General features: G+C 33.0%; 1 protein-coding gene and 2 long non-coding RNA genes across 4 annotated transcripts in view; 1 reads left to right on the top strand and 2 right to left on the bottom strand.

Moving 5' to 3' along the window:
• The window catches only part of LOC127728552 (uncharacterized), a 150608-nt gene that overhangs the window by 35287 nt on the left and 101162 nt on the right, over window positions 1-14159 (top strand). The window lies entirely within an intron of this gene.
• Window positions 1-14159, bottom strand: part of LOC127728549 (uncharacterized) — a 113554-nt gene that overhangs the window by 44551 nt on the left and 54844 nt on the right. The window lies entirely within an intron of this gene.
• The window catches only part of LOC127728514 (sentrin-specific protease 1-like), a 45893-nt gene continuing 33314 nt past the window's right edge, over window positions 1581-14159 (bottom strand). For both annotated transcript variants that reach the window (XM_052235922.1, XM_052235923.1), the window contains exons 14-18: window positions 13675-13878; window positions 12669-12748; window positions 8650-8728; window positions 5383-5478; window positions 1581-4361 (exon numbers count right to left, since the gene is read on the bottom strand). In XM_052235922.1, the coding sequence (XP_052091882.1) occupies window positions 4296-4361; window positions 5383-5478; window positions 8650-8728; window positions 12669-12748; window positions 13675-13878 (525 nt within the window). In that variant the 3' untranslated portion in view covers window positions 1581-4295. The remainder of the gene's footprint in view (window positions 4362-5382; window positions 5479-8649; window positions 8729-12668; window positions 12749-13674; window positions 13879-14159) is intronic.

Here is a 14159-nt window from a genome sequence, read left to right as displayed (position 1 = left end):
TCAACTTATAGAAAGAATTCCTTTCATTATTCATTTGCTAAATATTTGAACTGAGAATAAAATGTAAATCCCATTTACACAACAATGATTGCTATGAGAAATGTGGTAGCAAAATCTATTCACATTAAATATGGTGGCATATAGATCCCATTGAAATCAAGTAATGTAAACAAACTGGTAAACATAGAAATAAAATTCTTAGTTTAAACATTTATTGCACAAATAATATTTTTTATATTACAGTTCAAAGTTTTGTCTTACAAAAATTAACAGTATGAGCTTTGATACAAAATGACAAGTTATAAAGACAAAATACATTCGTAAATTCTGCTCGCTAACACAATTTAAAATCAATAATATAAAATGGCAAAAATGCAGTAGTCAGTACTAAGTACAAGTCACAGTCATTCATAACCATCTGGGGATAAGTTGGTTAATTGACACAAGTTTTCCTTACAGTTGTGGCTTAATATTTTCCTCATGAATTGATATTTCTCATACTTTTTACAATAAATGTTAGAGATTACTTACCATTACAGAAACAGCCTTCACAATTTGTGAAAAAGGGATACAATTTTATAGCAGCTTTCATTATCTTATTTCAGTATTAATAAAATCCTAAAAACTCACTATACCTGACTAAATACTCCTGAAAAATCAGATTAAGAAAAAAACAATGGGAAAATGTTCGTCCAAATTGTTTAAGAAACAAAAATTCAGTGTACCATGTACAATTGACAAGTGCAATGTTTGTTAAAAGGACAAAATCAAGCTGGAATTTTACAGAAAAACATTACTTAAAAACAAAAGCGCAAATTTTGGATGTTAACCCTAATTTAGTAGAGCTCTTATAGTTGAGAAAAAGTAAGAGATATGCAATTTCCATTGAGACATTTCTAAAACATCTTGACATGAGGAGTCAATATATAGAAAAACTTCATTAAGATCAGATGAAATAATATAATGCTAACTGGTTTTCTTAAGAAATGTCAACACTCATACCATAAGCTGCATAGGAAATTTAGAAACCTGATTTATCTGTATGATATGTTGACATCAAACAATAAGAGGACTCCAGGATAACTCGCAAAACAACTATATAATGCATTTTTTTTTAACATGAGAAACTTCAGATTGAAAATGATACAATGTTCCAAAAGGTAATTTCCCTTATGGTTAATGATATTTACAAAATGAAACCATAGAGAAACAAACATATACTAGTAACAGAATTTATGTGTTATAATTATATGTGGAGGATGAAACAAGTATATGTCTCCATTGGACATCATACTCCACTTGCACTATGAAATATTTTTATGTTTTGTTAAGTGCCAAATTTGAGTCAAACCCATAATTTAAAATATATCTTAAAAATTTCAAATTGTACTAAGTTTAAAGTTGATGTGACTGAAACTTCAAGGTAACCTACATTAAGACACAACTTTAGACTACCTTAATAAAAACCTTTAACCTGATACACGACTGATGGACATACAAACTAAAAAACATGATGCCCCCCACCCCTATATAGCTGTAGGTGGATTGTAATAAATATACTGACAATATGGATTAAGACACTTTGTTTCATACCTTTTATTATTATCACATAAATTTACAACCTACAGCAGATATACTGTGGATAATCTATGCATAAATTATATACATATTTACAATGTTCTCAACAGTTTTACAGATAGGGTATGTACATCAATAATTAAGACATGCTTACTGAGCTTTCAGTTCAATGTGTCTACATTAAAAACTTTGGATAACAGACATTTCAATTTTCTTATTTCTTAAAATTCTGGTCAATATTTCACTATTTTGACAAAATTAATGGAATTGAAACATGAAACCCATTTTTGTTTATTAAGAAATTTAACAATATTGTCTGAATTTTAAGGAGAAACCTATAAGTATTACAGAATTATAAATCACATTCAGTATGCTGTTCTTTGAAAGGATTTAAGGAAAAAAGAAAACGATAAAAGCTAAATCTCTCATTTTGCCTTGAAGTAAATCTAAAGAAAGAATTAAATTAGTGTGATTTAATAAAGCTCTATTCCTTATCCTGCACCCATCATGCAGTATTCTATAGACATCAATCTTCTACAGATCTCACCTTTAATCAACTGGAACAGAAAAAATACAAACAAATTCATTTATTGATGACTAGTAAATTTTTAGCACTTGTAGAAACAATTCATAGGAAATTGTATTGCATCAGTAACTACATTTTGTATCTGTAAAATTAACTGCTACAGATCATAGCTCATTGCTAACCACTATTTTGCCTCCTTAAAAAAATGTCTTCAACAGACACAGATCATAGCACATTGAACTTCTTATGATTTATCTTTCTTTAGAATTAAAAATTTCTTCACCAGGAACAGATTGTTGAATAGAATCCTATCAATTAGTCTTTCTGCAACAAAATCATGACCATGCTGATATATTTGTACCTTTTTTTGTAAATTATACACATACAAGTAAATAGATACAAGTACTTCAAACTATAATTGATATTTTCATATAAACTTAACAATCATCAACAAGTAAGGACCTCACATATACCTTGTACATATTAATAATAAGACTATTATGTACAAATAACAGTTACAATGATTTTGGTGCTGATCTAACCATATCAGAGTTAGAAATTTTCTTGTCATGAGATTCAATATCAAATACATTTCTTGACAACATTGAAATTTTAGCACATGCAACAGGGTTTCCACTAAAAAGTTGTGACAGTCATACATTTTTCTATCCCATTTTTAGTTTATTTTACTTTTGCAACTGTTGGAATTCTAGCCAAACAAGGTCAAGGACACAAATCCAAAGGAACGCTTGAAAATGATTACTTTGTACTTTTAACTGACAAAGCATTCTATTTAAATGCTGGGACTTCAGTGGGATTAATTTTGTGATATTCAAATGAATAGAAAGAAACCATATACAGATAGTTTATTATTGTTTTAAAGACATATCTATTTTACACCCAAGAGAAATTGTTCTGTGAAAAATTCAGTAGCCAACTATCTAATTAACAATGTTAAAGATGGATTTGATAATAGGGTATCTTAATTCAGACTTTCTACAGGAATTTCTCATACATTGTTTGGTAAAGCATGCCTATGTTAAGGGAAAAGTCCAGAAAAAAAATTGTTTAAACAATGATTTCGTTTTGTACTATAAGATGAGTGAGCCTTAAGTCCATTAATACCAGTAATATTCTAGACAGTCAATTATTGATCAGACTCATTTATAATTTTAGACTTGTCTGAAAAATAAGATTGTTTTGGAAACCATGACTTGTATACTCTGACAGTTCACATGCCTTTTGAGATATCCTCCCAAAAATAATATTCAATGAAAACAGTCCTTAAAATCATTTAATTTGTTTAATGTAATATGAAGTCTTCAACATCACCCCCCCCCCCCCCCCCCCCCAAAAAAAAATAAATGGGGAATGTGTCCATGTGTCCATGGGACACAGATGATGCTCCCGCTTGCATATCATAAAAAGTTATAATGGGACATAACTGAAGAACGGTAAAAGTGACCCTACCCAAATTTGTACTTGATCTGAGTTTTTTGGAAATAAGTATTGTGTATAAGTTTCATAAATTTGGTTGAGGCAAACCTAAGTTAGAGAACAGGAGCGAAAAATTCAGCAATTTTTCCATTTGTAAAGGGGCATTACTCTAGAACAATATAAGTGACACCCCAAAAATTCAAACTTGATCTGTATTTTGTGGTAATAAGCATTGTGTATAAGTTTCATAACATTTAGTTGAGGCTTACTTTAGTAAGAGAACGGAAACGAAAAATTCAGCAAATTTTTCCATTTGTAAAAGGGCATAACTCTAGAACGGTTAAAGTGACACCACCAAAATTCAAACTTGATCTGTATTTTGTGGTAATAAGCATTGTGTATGAGTTTCATAACATTTGGTTGAGGCTAACTAAAGTTAGAGAATGGAAACCAACTTTGGGACGTACGGACTGACAGACAAGGGTTAAACTTAATGCCCCCTCCGTTACGGCAGGGGCATAAAAATGAAAATTGTCTAGTCTTTCTTTAAAATTGACCCAACTTGATCTCTGTTTATCTAAAACCCTATATTCCATCGCTAATCACAACAAATGTACCAGTACTTGATCACAATAATCCAAGCAATATTCCACTCATATGGGGATTCCTGACGATTCAATGCCTCAACCTTGTGAGACCTCATGTTGATATGGTCTTTGCATCACATAAAATATTTTGAACTATTAATTGGTCATCATTGAAGTAAATTTTTCTTCACAATTTCATACACCATTCTTCGTCTGAAATATGACATGTGTTTCTGAAAAAAAATAATAAAGTAATGCAATTATTAATTGTGACTTAAGATATTAAACATGAAAGAATTAATTTATGGGGTAATTTTCTTGTTAAGAACAAGTGTGAATTCTATATATATCATTGGGAGTATTCAATGATTATTTTAATATGGAAATCTCACTGGGAAGTCAAGACTCCTCCTGACAGTGAATTCAAATCTCCCACTTCAGCAGAGAACAGATCCTGACAGTGAAGTCAAATCTCCCACTTCAGCAGAGAACAGATCCTGACAGTGAAGTCAAATCTCCCACTTCAGCAGAGAACAGATCCTGACAGTGAAGTCAAATCTCCCACTTCAGCAGAGAACAGATCCTGACAGTGAAGTCAAATCTCCCACTTCAGCAGAGAACAGATCCTGACAGTGAAGTCAAATCTCCCACTTTAGCAGGGAACAGATTCAACTTCAAGCTGTTTGTCCTCTAATAATGGCAGTATATTATTAAAATATGGATAAAAGGAGATCATTGAGACAGCAACCCAGTGACAAGAAATACCAAAAGATGATGATGGATGGCAGTATAGCATCCAGTGGCAAATTAATTGCATATTCAGGACAAGAACATGATAATGCCATATGAATATAAACCCTGCTTTGTACTAAAAGACATACTGAGTTGGTACCAGTCTGCAGAAATACATGTCACCCAACCTCCACTCATTATTCTGACTCCAAATTGACCAGTATTTTCTCTCACTCATAACTGTTCTTAGCGAAGAAGTAGCAAATACTATTTTTCAAGTCTTTGGTGTGACCAGGCTGGGGTCGAACCCATTACCTCCCACACTTAAGTCGAGCATGCTACCATGAGACCACAATGGCAGTATAAATAAATATCAAATGACATCTAAAAGTAAACATGTGGTCTTCATCAGGTGTCTTAACAATATGGATGTTAACTTGTTAAGTGGAAGATTGTCAGCTCTAGAGCATTTTCTTTGAATGTTACAGGAAATGAATATTGAATATTAAATATGTTTATTACCTGTTCAAAAGTGATATTAGCCTCTCTTGTTATATAATCTGCAAATTTACATGCAAACATTCCACAATCACTACCATTCATTTGTTGTGGTATATCCTACAAATAGAAAATACAACAGCACTAACATTACCAGTAATGTAAATATACATTCTCTGTTTAAAGGCACCATCATGGGATAAATTTATTAACAACATACCCTTCTGAGAAGATTTAAGTCAGTTTTATGCAAACTAATCTGCTTGTTTTAGAGAAAAAGACTTTGTTGTGTACTAGTTCATAACTTCCAAAGTAAAAAATCTGTGCCCCAGTGGCACCCATGTAGAAAATCTAAACAATATTCCATCTAAAACCATACTAAAACAACAAAAGTGATTATTTAATCACATTTTTTTAATTCTATGCATAAAGTTTTAACATCTACCATATTGGTCATGTAATGGGGACTCATTAAAAAAGACCATCCTGGAAACTAAATCTGAATCACAAAACATATAAATGAGATCAAAGACTTGCTAACAAAGTTTCATCATGAACTTCCTCCTTACAAATTTTTATCATCCTAGGAGAAAGTGGGAATTAGATATTGAGGTTATTAGAAATTTGTCTCTTTTGACAGAAAACAGACACAGCAACAAAATATCAATCTAAAATTTATAAAAACTGAAAGGGAGCTCACGTCAATAGATATAAACAATTCACCAAAGTTTCATGAAAACTGCTCAAAGCATTTTTTGAGGTATTGTCCGAAAACTGGAAAATCCTCCTTTTTTAATGAATAAAACCCCACAATTCGGAAACTTAAATTCTCAAATTTATAAAATTCGAAAGGGAGCTCAATTCAATAACAAGAAATGATTGTAACAGGATGCTGTTACGAAGTCTCCCAAACGAAGCTCCCATAATTCGTAATTCCCAGGGTCGCCTGACATTGGGCAACGTCCAGTGAAAATTGGTTTGGTCCAGTAAAGTTATATGCATTAGTGATGCCTGGGGACTAACCTTGTATATCATTCAAATCATCTTGGCATGACAAACAAGAATATATATGGTTTAGGGGTGGGGATCTCGACCATTTACAAGATACTAGAACATTGGGGGTGGGGAGGAACCCCTGGGGACTGGCCCTATACGTCATTCAAATGTTCATTACATGACCAACAGGAATATATATGGTTTAGGGGTGGGGATCTCAACCATTTACAAGATATTACAACATTGGGGGTGGGGGGAACCCCTGGGGACTGACCGTATAAGTCATTCAAATGTTCGAGACATGACAAATAGGAATATATATGGTTTAGGGGTGGGGATCTCAACCATTTACAAGATATTAGAACTTTCTCAAATGGCAGGGGTCGTGATGACCCCTGGGGACTAACCCTGTCTATCATTCAAACCATCTTCGCATGACAAACCAGAATATATATGGTTTAAGGGTGGGGATCTTGACCACTTAGAAGATATTAGAACTTTCTTAAATGGCAGGGGGTGGGGGTGACCCCTGGGGACTAACCCTGTATTTCATTTGATGTGCTTTATCATGGCAAACCAGAATATATATGGTTTAGGGGTGGGGAATTCAACCATTTACAAGATATTAGAACTTTCTCAAATTGCAGGGGGTCGGGATGACCCCTGGGGACTAACCCTGTATATCATTCAAACCATCTTAGCATGACAAACCAGAATATATATGGTTTAGGGGTGGGGATCTTGACCACTTACAAGATATTAAAACTTTCTTAAATGGCAGGGGGTGGGGGTGACCCCTGGGGACTAACACTGTATTTCATTTGATGTGCTTTATCACGACAAACCAGAATATATATGGTTTAGGGGTGGGGATCTCGACCATTTACAAGATATTAGAACTTTCTCAAATGGCAGGGGGTAGGGATGACCCATGGGGACTAACCCTGTATATCATTCAAACCATCTTAGCATGACAAACCAGAATATATATGGTTTAGGGGTGGGGATCTTGACCACTTAGAAGATATTAGAACTTTCTTAAATGGCAGGGGGTGAGGGTGACCCCTGGGGACTAACCCTGTATTACATTTGATGTGCTTTATCATGACAAACCAGAATATATATAGTTTGGGGGTGGGGATCTCGACCATTTACAAGATATTAGAACTTTCTCAAATAGCAGGGGGTCGGGATGACCCCTGGGGACTAATCCTGTATATCATTCAAACCATCTTAGCATAACAAACCAAAATATATATGGTTTAGGGGTGGGGATCTTGACCACTTACAAGGTATTAGAACTTTCTTAAATGGCAGGGGGTGGGGGTGACCCCTGGGGACTAACCCTCTATTTCATTTAATGGGCTTTATCATTTAGAACATTTTCAATTAAAAAGATTGTGTCTATCACAAACGGTTTTCAATTTATAATCATTTGAAAATTTTAAAAAATAAAATCCCATAGGGTTCTATAGTAAAACCCTCTTTTCTTTTTGCCCCTCAAAGTACCCCTTTATAAACCCCATTGCACAAACAAAACCCTGATTGCACCACTAGACATGTTAGTCTAACATATTGTGAAACCCTAAGTTAATCTGACAAGCGGTTTTGGAGAACGGGTGCGGACAAGTTCAAATTTAAAAGCGGCGGAAGAAGAAGAAGAATAATAATAATAATAAGAACTGAGCAAAAACAATAAGTCTTCCCAAACTTCGTTTGGGAGACTTAAATATAAACAATTCACCAAAGTTTCATGCAAATTGGTTAAAACGTTTTTGAGTTATTGTCCGACATGTTGACGACAGAGGTATACCATAATACGTCCCGTAAACGGGCGTATAAAAACAGCAGCTCACATTGTCATAAAAAAGGTTCATATTTGATTGAACTAAAAATGGCATCATGGGTCTGTGGCTGTGAAATGGTCTCTGAAGAACACTAATTGAGTCCTTCAATTCAATCAGGACCGAATCACAGAGTTTTATGGACCACTTAGTCAGGTGTAACGCATTAATTCAAAAAAATTGACCATATGCTATTTCTGTGAGGATCTTAAAATCATGGGACAAGGTGATCATAGGTTAATTACAAGAGCAATCTGTCGCAGCACCATTAGATCAAGTGATCAACTTAGCACATTACTATGGAACAAGCAATACAGAATTTTTTTTGGATGCACATCAGGTCCTAAGCATTACTGAATCCCCCTTTCTTTACACAGGACTTATTGATCTTAGTTATTTCTGTTAACTCTCCTGTCAGATTCACTTTAAATAGCTATTCAATCAACCTTACCTCAGCTATTTCTGTTGACCACCCTGTCTGGTCAAACTGTTGATTTTTCTTGTCTTTACATTCATCACATAAATATTGCCTTCAAAATGATAAAAATAAATGTTTAATGCATTATTCATTCAAGCTGATTTTATGTATAGTCGGCTCTTGTTCTCTCAAAAACTGACAATACAGTGATAAAATTTTCAGTCCACCAAAGTTCCACTGAGGGGAGCTAACATGAAATCAACACAAGGAACACAAGATGAATTTGCATGAAATAAGATTATTATTGCATATCCTGTTGATCGGATGATATATTGTACCAGTGGAAATAGATTCAAATCAGCTTTTTCGTTTGAGAATGTGCATTTGTTTTCCGTAGTTGTTTAAATGCTGTATTTTTCCAATTTTGCATCATTTCATTCTTTTTTAATTGTGAAAGGTCATTGTAATAAAGTCTTGTTGTTGTAAGTAATTTATTAACATAGTTCAGTTATTTTCTACTTTTTGTTGCTGTGTCTGCTTTTTTAACAAAGAGTTGGATAAATTTTTTCTCTCAACAGAAACTTATAATTACTGAAGTCCAACTTTGGCACAAATATACAATGTAGCTGGTTTGTTTTAGCACTCCATGCTTTATAATGACACAAGCCTGACATTGACTTTCATTACCTCTCTTGGCAAGATAAGGCCAAACTTTGATGCTTACGGTCTGATTATATTTAATTAAGCATGCAATAGGTAGATAAAAAAATGTCTAAGCATCTATTAAGTGTTGCTTACTATAGGGTATGGGTTTTGCTCATTGTTGAATGCTGTAAAGTGATCTATAGATGTTTAAATGCCCATCTTTTAGTCTTTGGTGGATAGTTGTCTAATTGGCAATATTGCAACATCTCCTTATTTTTAAAATCTGAGTGCAAATAGTAATTCACAACATTAAGATCACATTTTTTGGGATTGATTAATCAATTTTCAATAATGGTAAAATGTATCAATAGACAACAAGAGTGGACACACTGAAATGTCTCGCCTGTTTTAGTGTTCATAATTGAATTTATGTTGAAAGTAAAAAAAATAAGTTTATATAAGCTTTACATTAAATTAACATTTTAATGATGAATGAACATGAAGTCAAGGTGAGATAAACCCTATCAGACAAACATGTAGGCCGTACAATCATTCCATACACCAAATTTATTTAACATATATTGCCTAAAGTATCTTAGAAACAAACCTCATTGAGGAAACTGAACTTTGACCAATGAACCATAAAATGAGGTCAAGGTAAGATGACACCTGTCAGACAGACATATACACATACCATTCATTCCATACAGAAAATTTTATGAACTTATCACTTATCTGCCAGTTGGCAATTTTGGCCAGGTAAGCTTAAAAAGGAAGTGACTACTTAGCATTAAAAGCATGAAAGGGAAATACATCTTTGAATAAGTGATCTGATGATTTGAGTAATATTTGCATATTTGTAGATTTTGTTTTACAGTTCTTGACATTCTTAATGAAATATAATAGACCTTTAGTGAGCAAGCTCACATTACCATGGCCCCCATATAAATCATGATTTAAGACAGTAGTATGGTCTTCTGCAAATCTATTGTTAGTAAATAGGACCTCGAACTAAGACATAGCGACTTGAAAAACAATAGCCAGGGATCTTCCTCTTCTTTCTGTTAATTTATGTAGCTACATATCCAAGTTAAGTTGCAATCCCATTGAATACATCCTGAAACCTATGTTCAAATTTTAGTCTTTTTTAGTTACCTTGACCTTAGGCTTAAATATAGGTCTGTAATGCTTTTACATTCATGTTGAGTAACATGTTTTTAGAAAAAACAGCATCATAAAATCACATGGGATACACTTTTGGCTAATAAATCACAGGCAAATATAGCAACAACATTTGAGTAAATAAAATCGCATTATACAAATTTTTTTTTTGAAACATTAAGTCAAATGACTACTAAAAGCAAACTTTGAAATTTCTTATGAAATAATTTTTCATCTAGATTTAAGGTTCATCAGAAGGGATTGACAAATATGGCCATTTTTTTTTATTTCCTCTTGAGTACAGACAAACCTGTGCACAAGGAAAAGTTTTAAGGCATTGCAGAAACTGGATAAATATTTGTCAATTCCTTGAGATGAACCTGAAAGACCCCCCCCCCACCCCAAAAAAAAAAAAAAAACAAAAAAACTAAAATTATCTTCAATCTTTGATCAAAATATTGTAAAAAGACATATTTTCATATTATCTATTTATCTATTTATCTTATGTTGCTATGCTAAAATATTTTTTACTTATCTCAATACTTATCTTATTTCATATGTATCAAAAATCAGTAAATGTGATTCTGTTGTGCAAACAAAATTTCAAAAGTTCTTCAATCTGTACATATTCAGCCAATTAATCTTTATGAAGGGACTGGAGTGAACTGTATTCTATGTTAAACATTCATGCATGAGTGACCTTATTTTAACATTTTCACACCTTCCAATGTTTTTGTTAATCACGGTTTAGTAATGATCCCTTAAAAGTTTTTATTATTTATTATCATTATTAATGTTATTTAAAGATTTTTATAAAATAATCTATTTCAATGTAAGTAATCAGCAGTTAAATAATAAAATACATTCCATACACCAAATATAGTTGACCTATTACTTATAGCATCTGAGAAGAAGACCAAACAACAGAAACTTAACATTGACCAATGAACCATGAAAATAAGCTCAAGGTCAGATGAAACCTGTCAGACAGACGTGCACACCTTACAATCATTCCATACACCACATATAGTTGACCTATAACTTATAGTATCTGAGAAGAGGACCAAACAAGAGCAACTTAACATTGACCAATGAACCATGAAAATGAGGTCAAGGACAAATGACACCTGCCAGACAGACATGTACACCTTACAATCATTCCATACACCAAATATAGTTGACCAATGGCTTATAGTATTAGAAAAACAGACCAAAACACAAAAACTTAACATTGACCAATGAACCGTGAAAATGAGGTCAAGGACAAATGACACCTGCCAGACAGACATGTACACCTTACAATCATTCCATACACCAAATATAGTTGACCAATGGCTTATAGTATTAGAAAAACAGACCAAAACACAAAAACTTAACATTGACCAATGAACCGTGAAAATGAGGTCAAGGTCAGATGAAACCTGCCAGACTGACATGTACACCTTACAATCATTCCATACACCAAATATAGTTGACCTATTGCTTATAGTATTAGAAAAACAGACCAAAACACAAAAACTTAACATTGACCAATGAACCATGAAAATAGGTCAAGGACAAATGACACCTGCCAGACAGACATGTACACCTTACAATCATTCCATACACCAAATATAGTTGACCAATGGCTTATAGTATTAGAAAAACAGACCAAAACACAAAAACTTAACATTGACCAATGAACCGTGAAAATGAGGTCAAGGTCAGATGAAACCTGCCAGACTGACATGTATCCCTTATAATCATTCCATACACCACATATAGCTGACCTACTGCTTGTAGTATCTGAGAAACGGACCTAATCATGTAACTTTAACCTTGATCACTGATCCATGAAATGAGGCTGAGGTCAGGTGAACCCTGTCTGATGGACATGTAGACATTGCAAGGAACCCATATACCAAATATAGTTATCCTATTACTCATAATAAGTGAGAAATTTACATAACAAAAAAACTAAACTTTTTTTTCAAGCAGTCGCTGAACCATGAAAATAAGGTAAAGGACATTGGACATATGACAGACGGAAAGTTCGTAACATAAGGTATCTGCATACAAAGTATGAAGCATCCAGGTCTTCTACCTTCTGAAATATAAAGCTTTATACAAATAGTTTACGCCGCCGTCGCCGCCGGATAGTAATACCTATGTCTCACTTTCTGCGACTTTCGTCGCAGGCGAGACAACAAAACCACATTATCATATTTTAAACAATCTTAAACTGACCTAATTCATAACATACTTACTTGACTGCATTTAAACATTTTACATTTTGACCTCCCATTGAGTCGTAATATTGAATACATTTCTTTTTGAAGTCTACAATCTAAAATCATAAAAAAGCAGTAAATTAGAAACTACTTCAGGCTAGTGCTGCATTAAATAAGCATAACAAATGTACACAACACATTTACATGAACTTAGATAGTTGGTATGCTACATATCAATCAGTAAAGGAGCAACAGTAAAATTTTCTTCAGTTTCTTTGACCATATTGTAAACTTTGATATGTATGTTGGCTCATCTTGAAGCTATAATATTTTTGACATATGCGGTTTGATTTTCTTGAGTTAGTACTTTTAAATCTTCTGCAATTCAGTTTATCTAGAAGAGGGATTTGTAATAATGCTTCTTGGAGTGAAAAATCCTTATTTTCACACAATGTATTTCTGCAGAAAGTCGCTTCTTTGCAAACATTCAAAAACTTTTAAAAGTGTTTACATCTTTTGTGTTCTGCACTTTTAGCACATTAGGACTATTGATCAAAATATCAATTTACAAATGTTATATAGGCAAATAGGTATGATACAGCAGAAATTTTTATACATTATTGTGCATATACAAAGACGTAAAACTACAAATATTCATTTACATATGTACATGTATTCAGACTGATTTTATGCTACAGAAGTTCACTTACAATGTTCACATACTAAGCTGTTTTGATGTTCATTAACACATGCTGAAATTCATGTACACATGTTCATGTAATTAAATAGGTGTGATGGTGCAGAAGTTAACTTATAAATCATGTTCATGAAGTTAAACAGACATGATCTATAAGTTCACATACAAAAGTACACATACTTGATAGCTGTTTTCTGGTAGAAATTTGTGTATTGATGTGAATATGCTTCTTTATGTGTGATATTGATGTAAACAGTCAAATATTTAGATGAAAACTTCAAAACATACCAAAGTAAAAAAGCGGTCTTTCAATCCATTCTCATTGAGTAATTAATTCCAACTTACACATAAACACCAATGCATTCCTAAATGTACAGGAACTATCAAGTAGTCATAACTGAATATATCTACTTTCTTTGTCCATCGCCGTACTGTGGAATGTCCACCAGACATTATTTTTGGATAAAAAAATGTATTAAAGGCATAACATTTAGGATAATTGTCCTTTTCTCCTCTTTCCATTAACATGTTCATATAAAAGTTTATCACCTGAAAAAATAAGTTATGATATTAAGACTTTATCATATAAAATGAATTACAACTGATATTTATACTGAATCTTGCTATATATTAACTGCAGAAACATTTTGAATATATAGTCATTGACTGTATAAACCATTCCACGAGACATGAACACTATGTTTCTGTAGAACTGAATTTATGAATAATTGTACAAAGTTAAGACTTTCAGTAAAGTAAACACAAGTAAAATGCTTTTATCCTTTGATGATCTTTAAATTTACAAATGTCACAACTGTAAAAGATCAGTG

The sequence above is a fragment of the Mytilus californianus genome, unplaced genomic scaffold, assembly GCF_021869535.1.
Source record: "Mytilus californianus isolate M0D057914Y unplaced genomic scaffold, xbMytCali1.0.p SCAF_2, whole genome shotgun sequence".
In the NCBI taxonomy this organism is placed as follows: domain Eukaryota; kingdom Metazoa; phylum Mollusca; class Bivalvia; order Mytilida; family Mytilidae; genus Mytilus; species Mytilus californianus.
The sequence above is the reverse complement of the archived record's forward strand: the minus strand, read 5'-3'. Positions and strand labels throughout refer to the sequence as shown.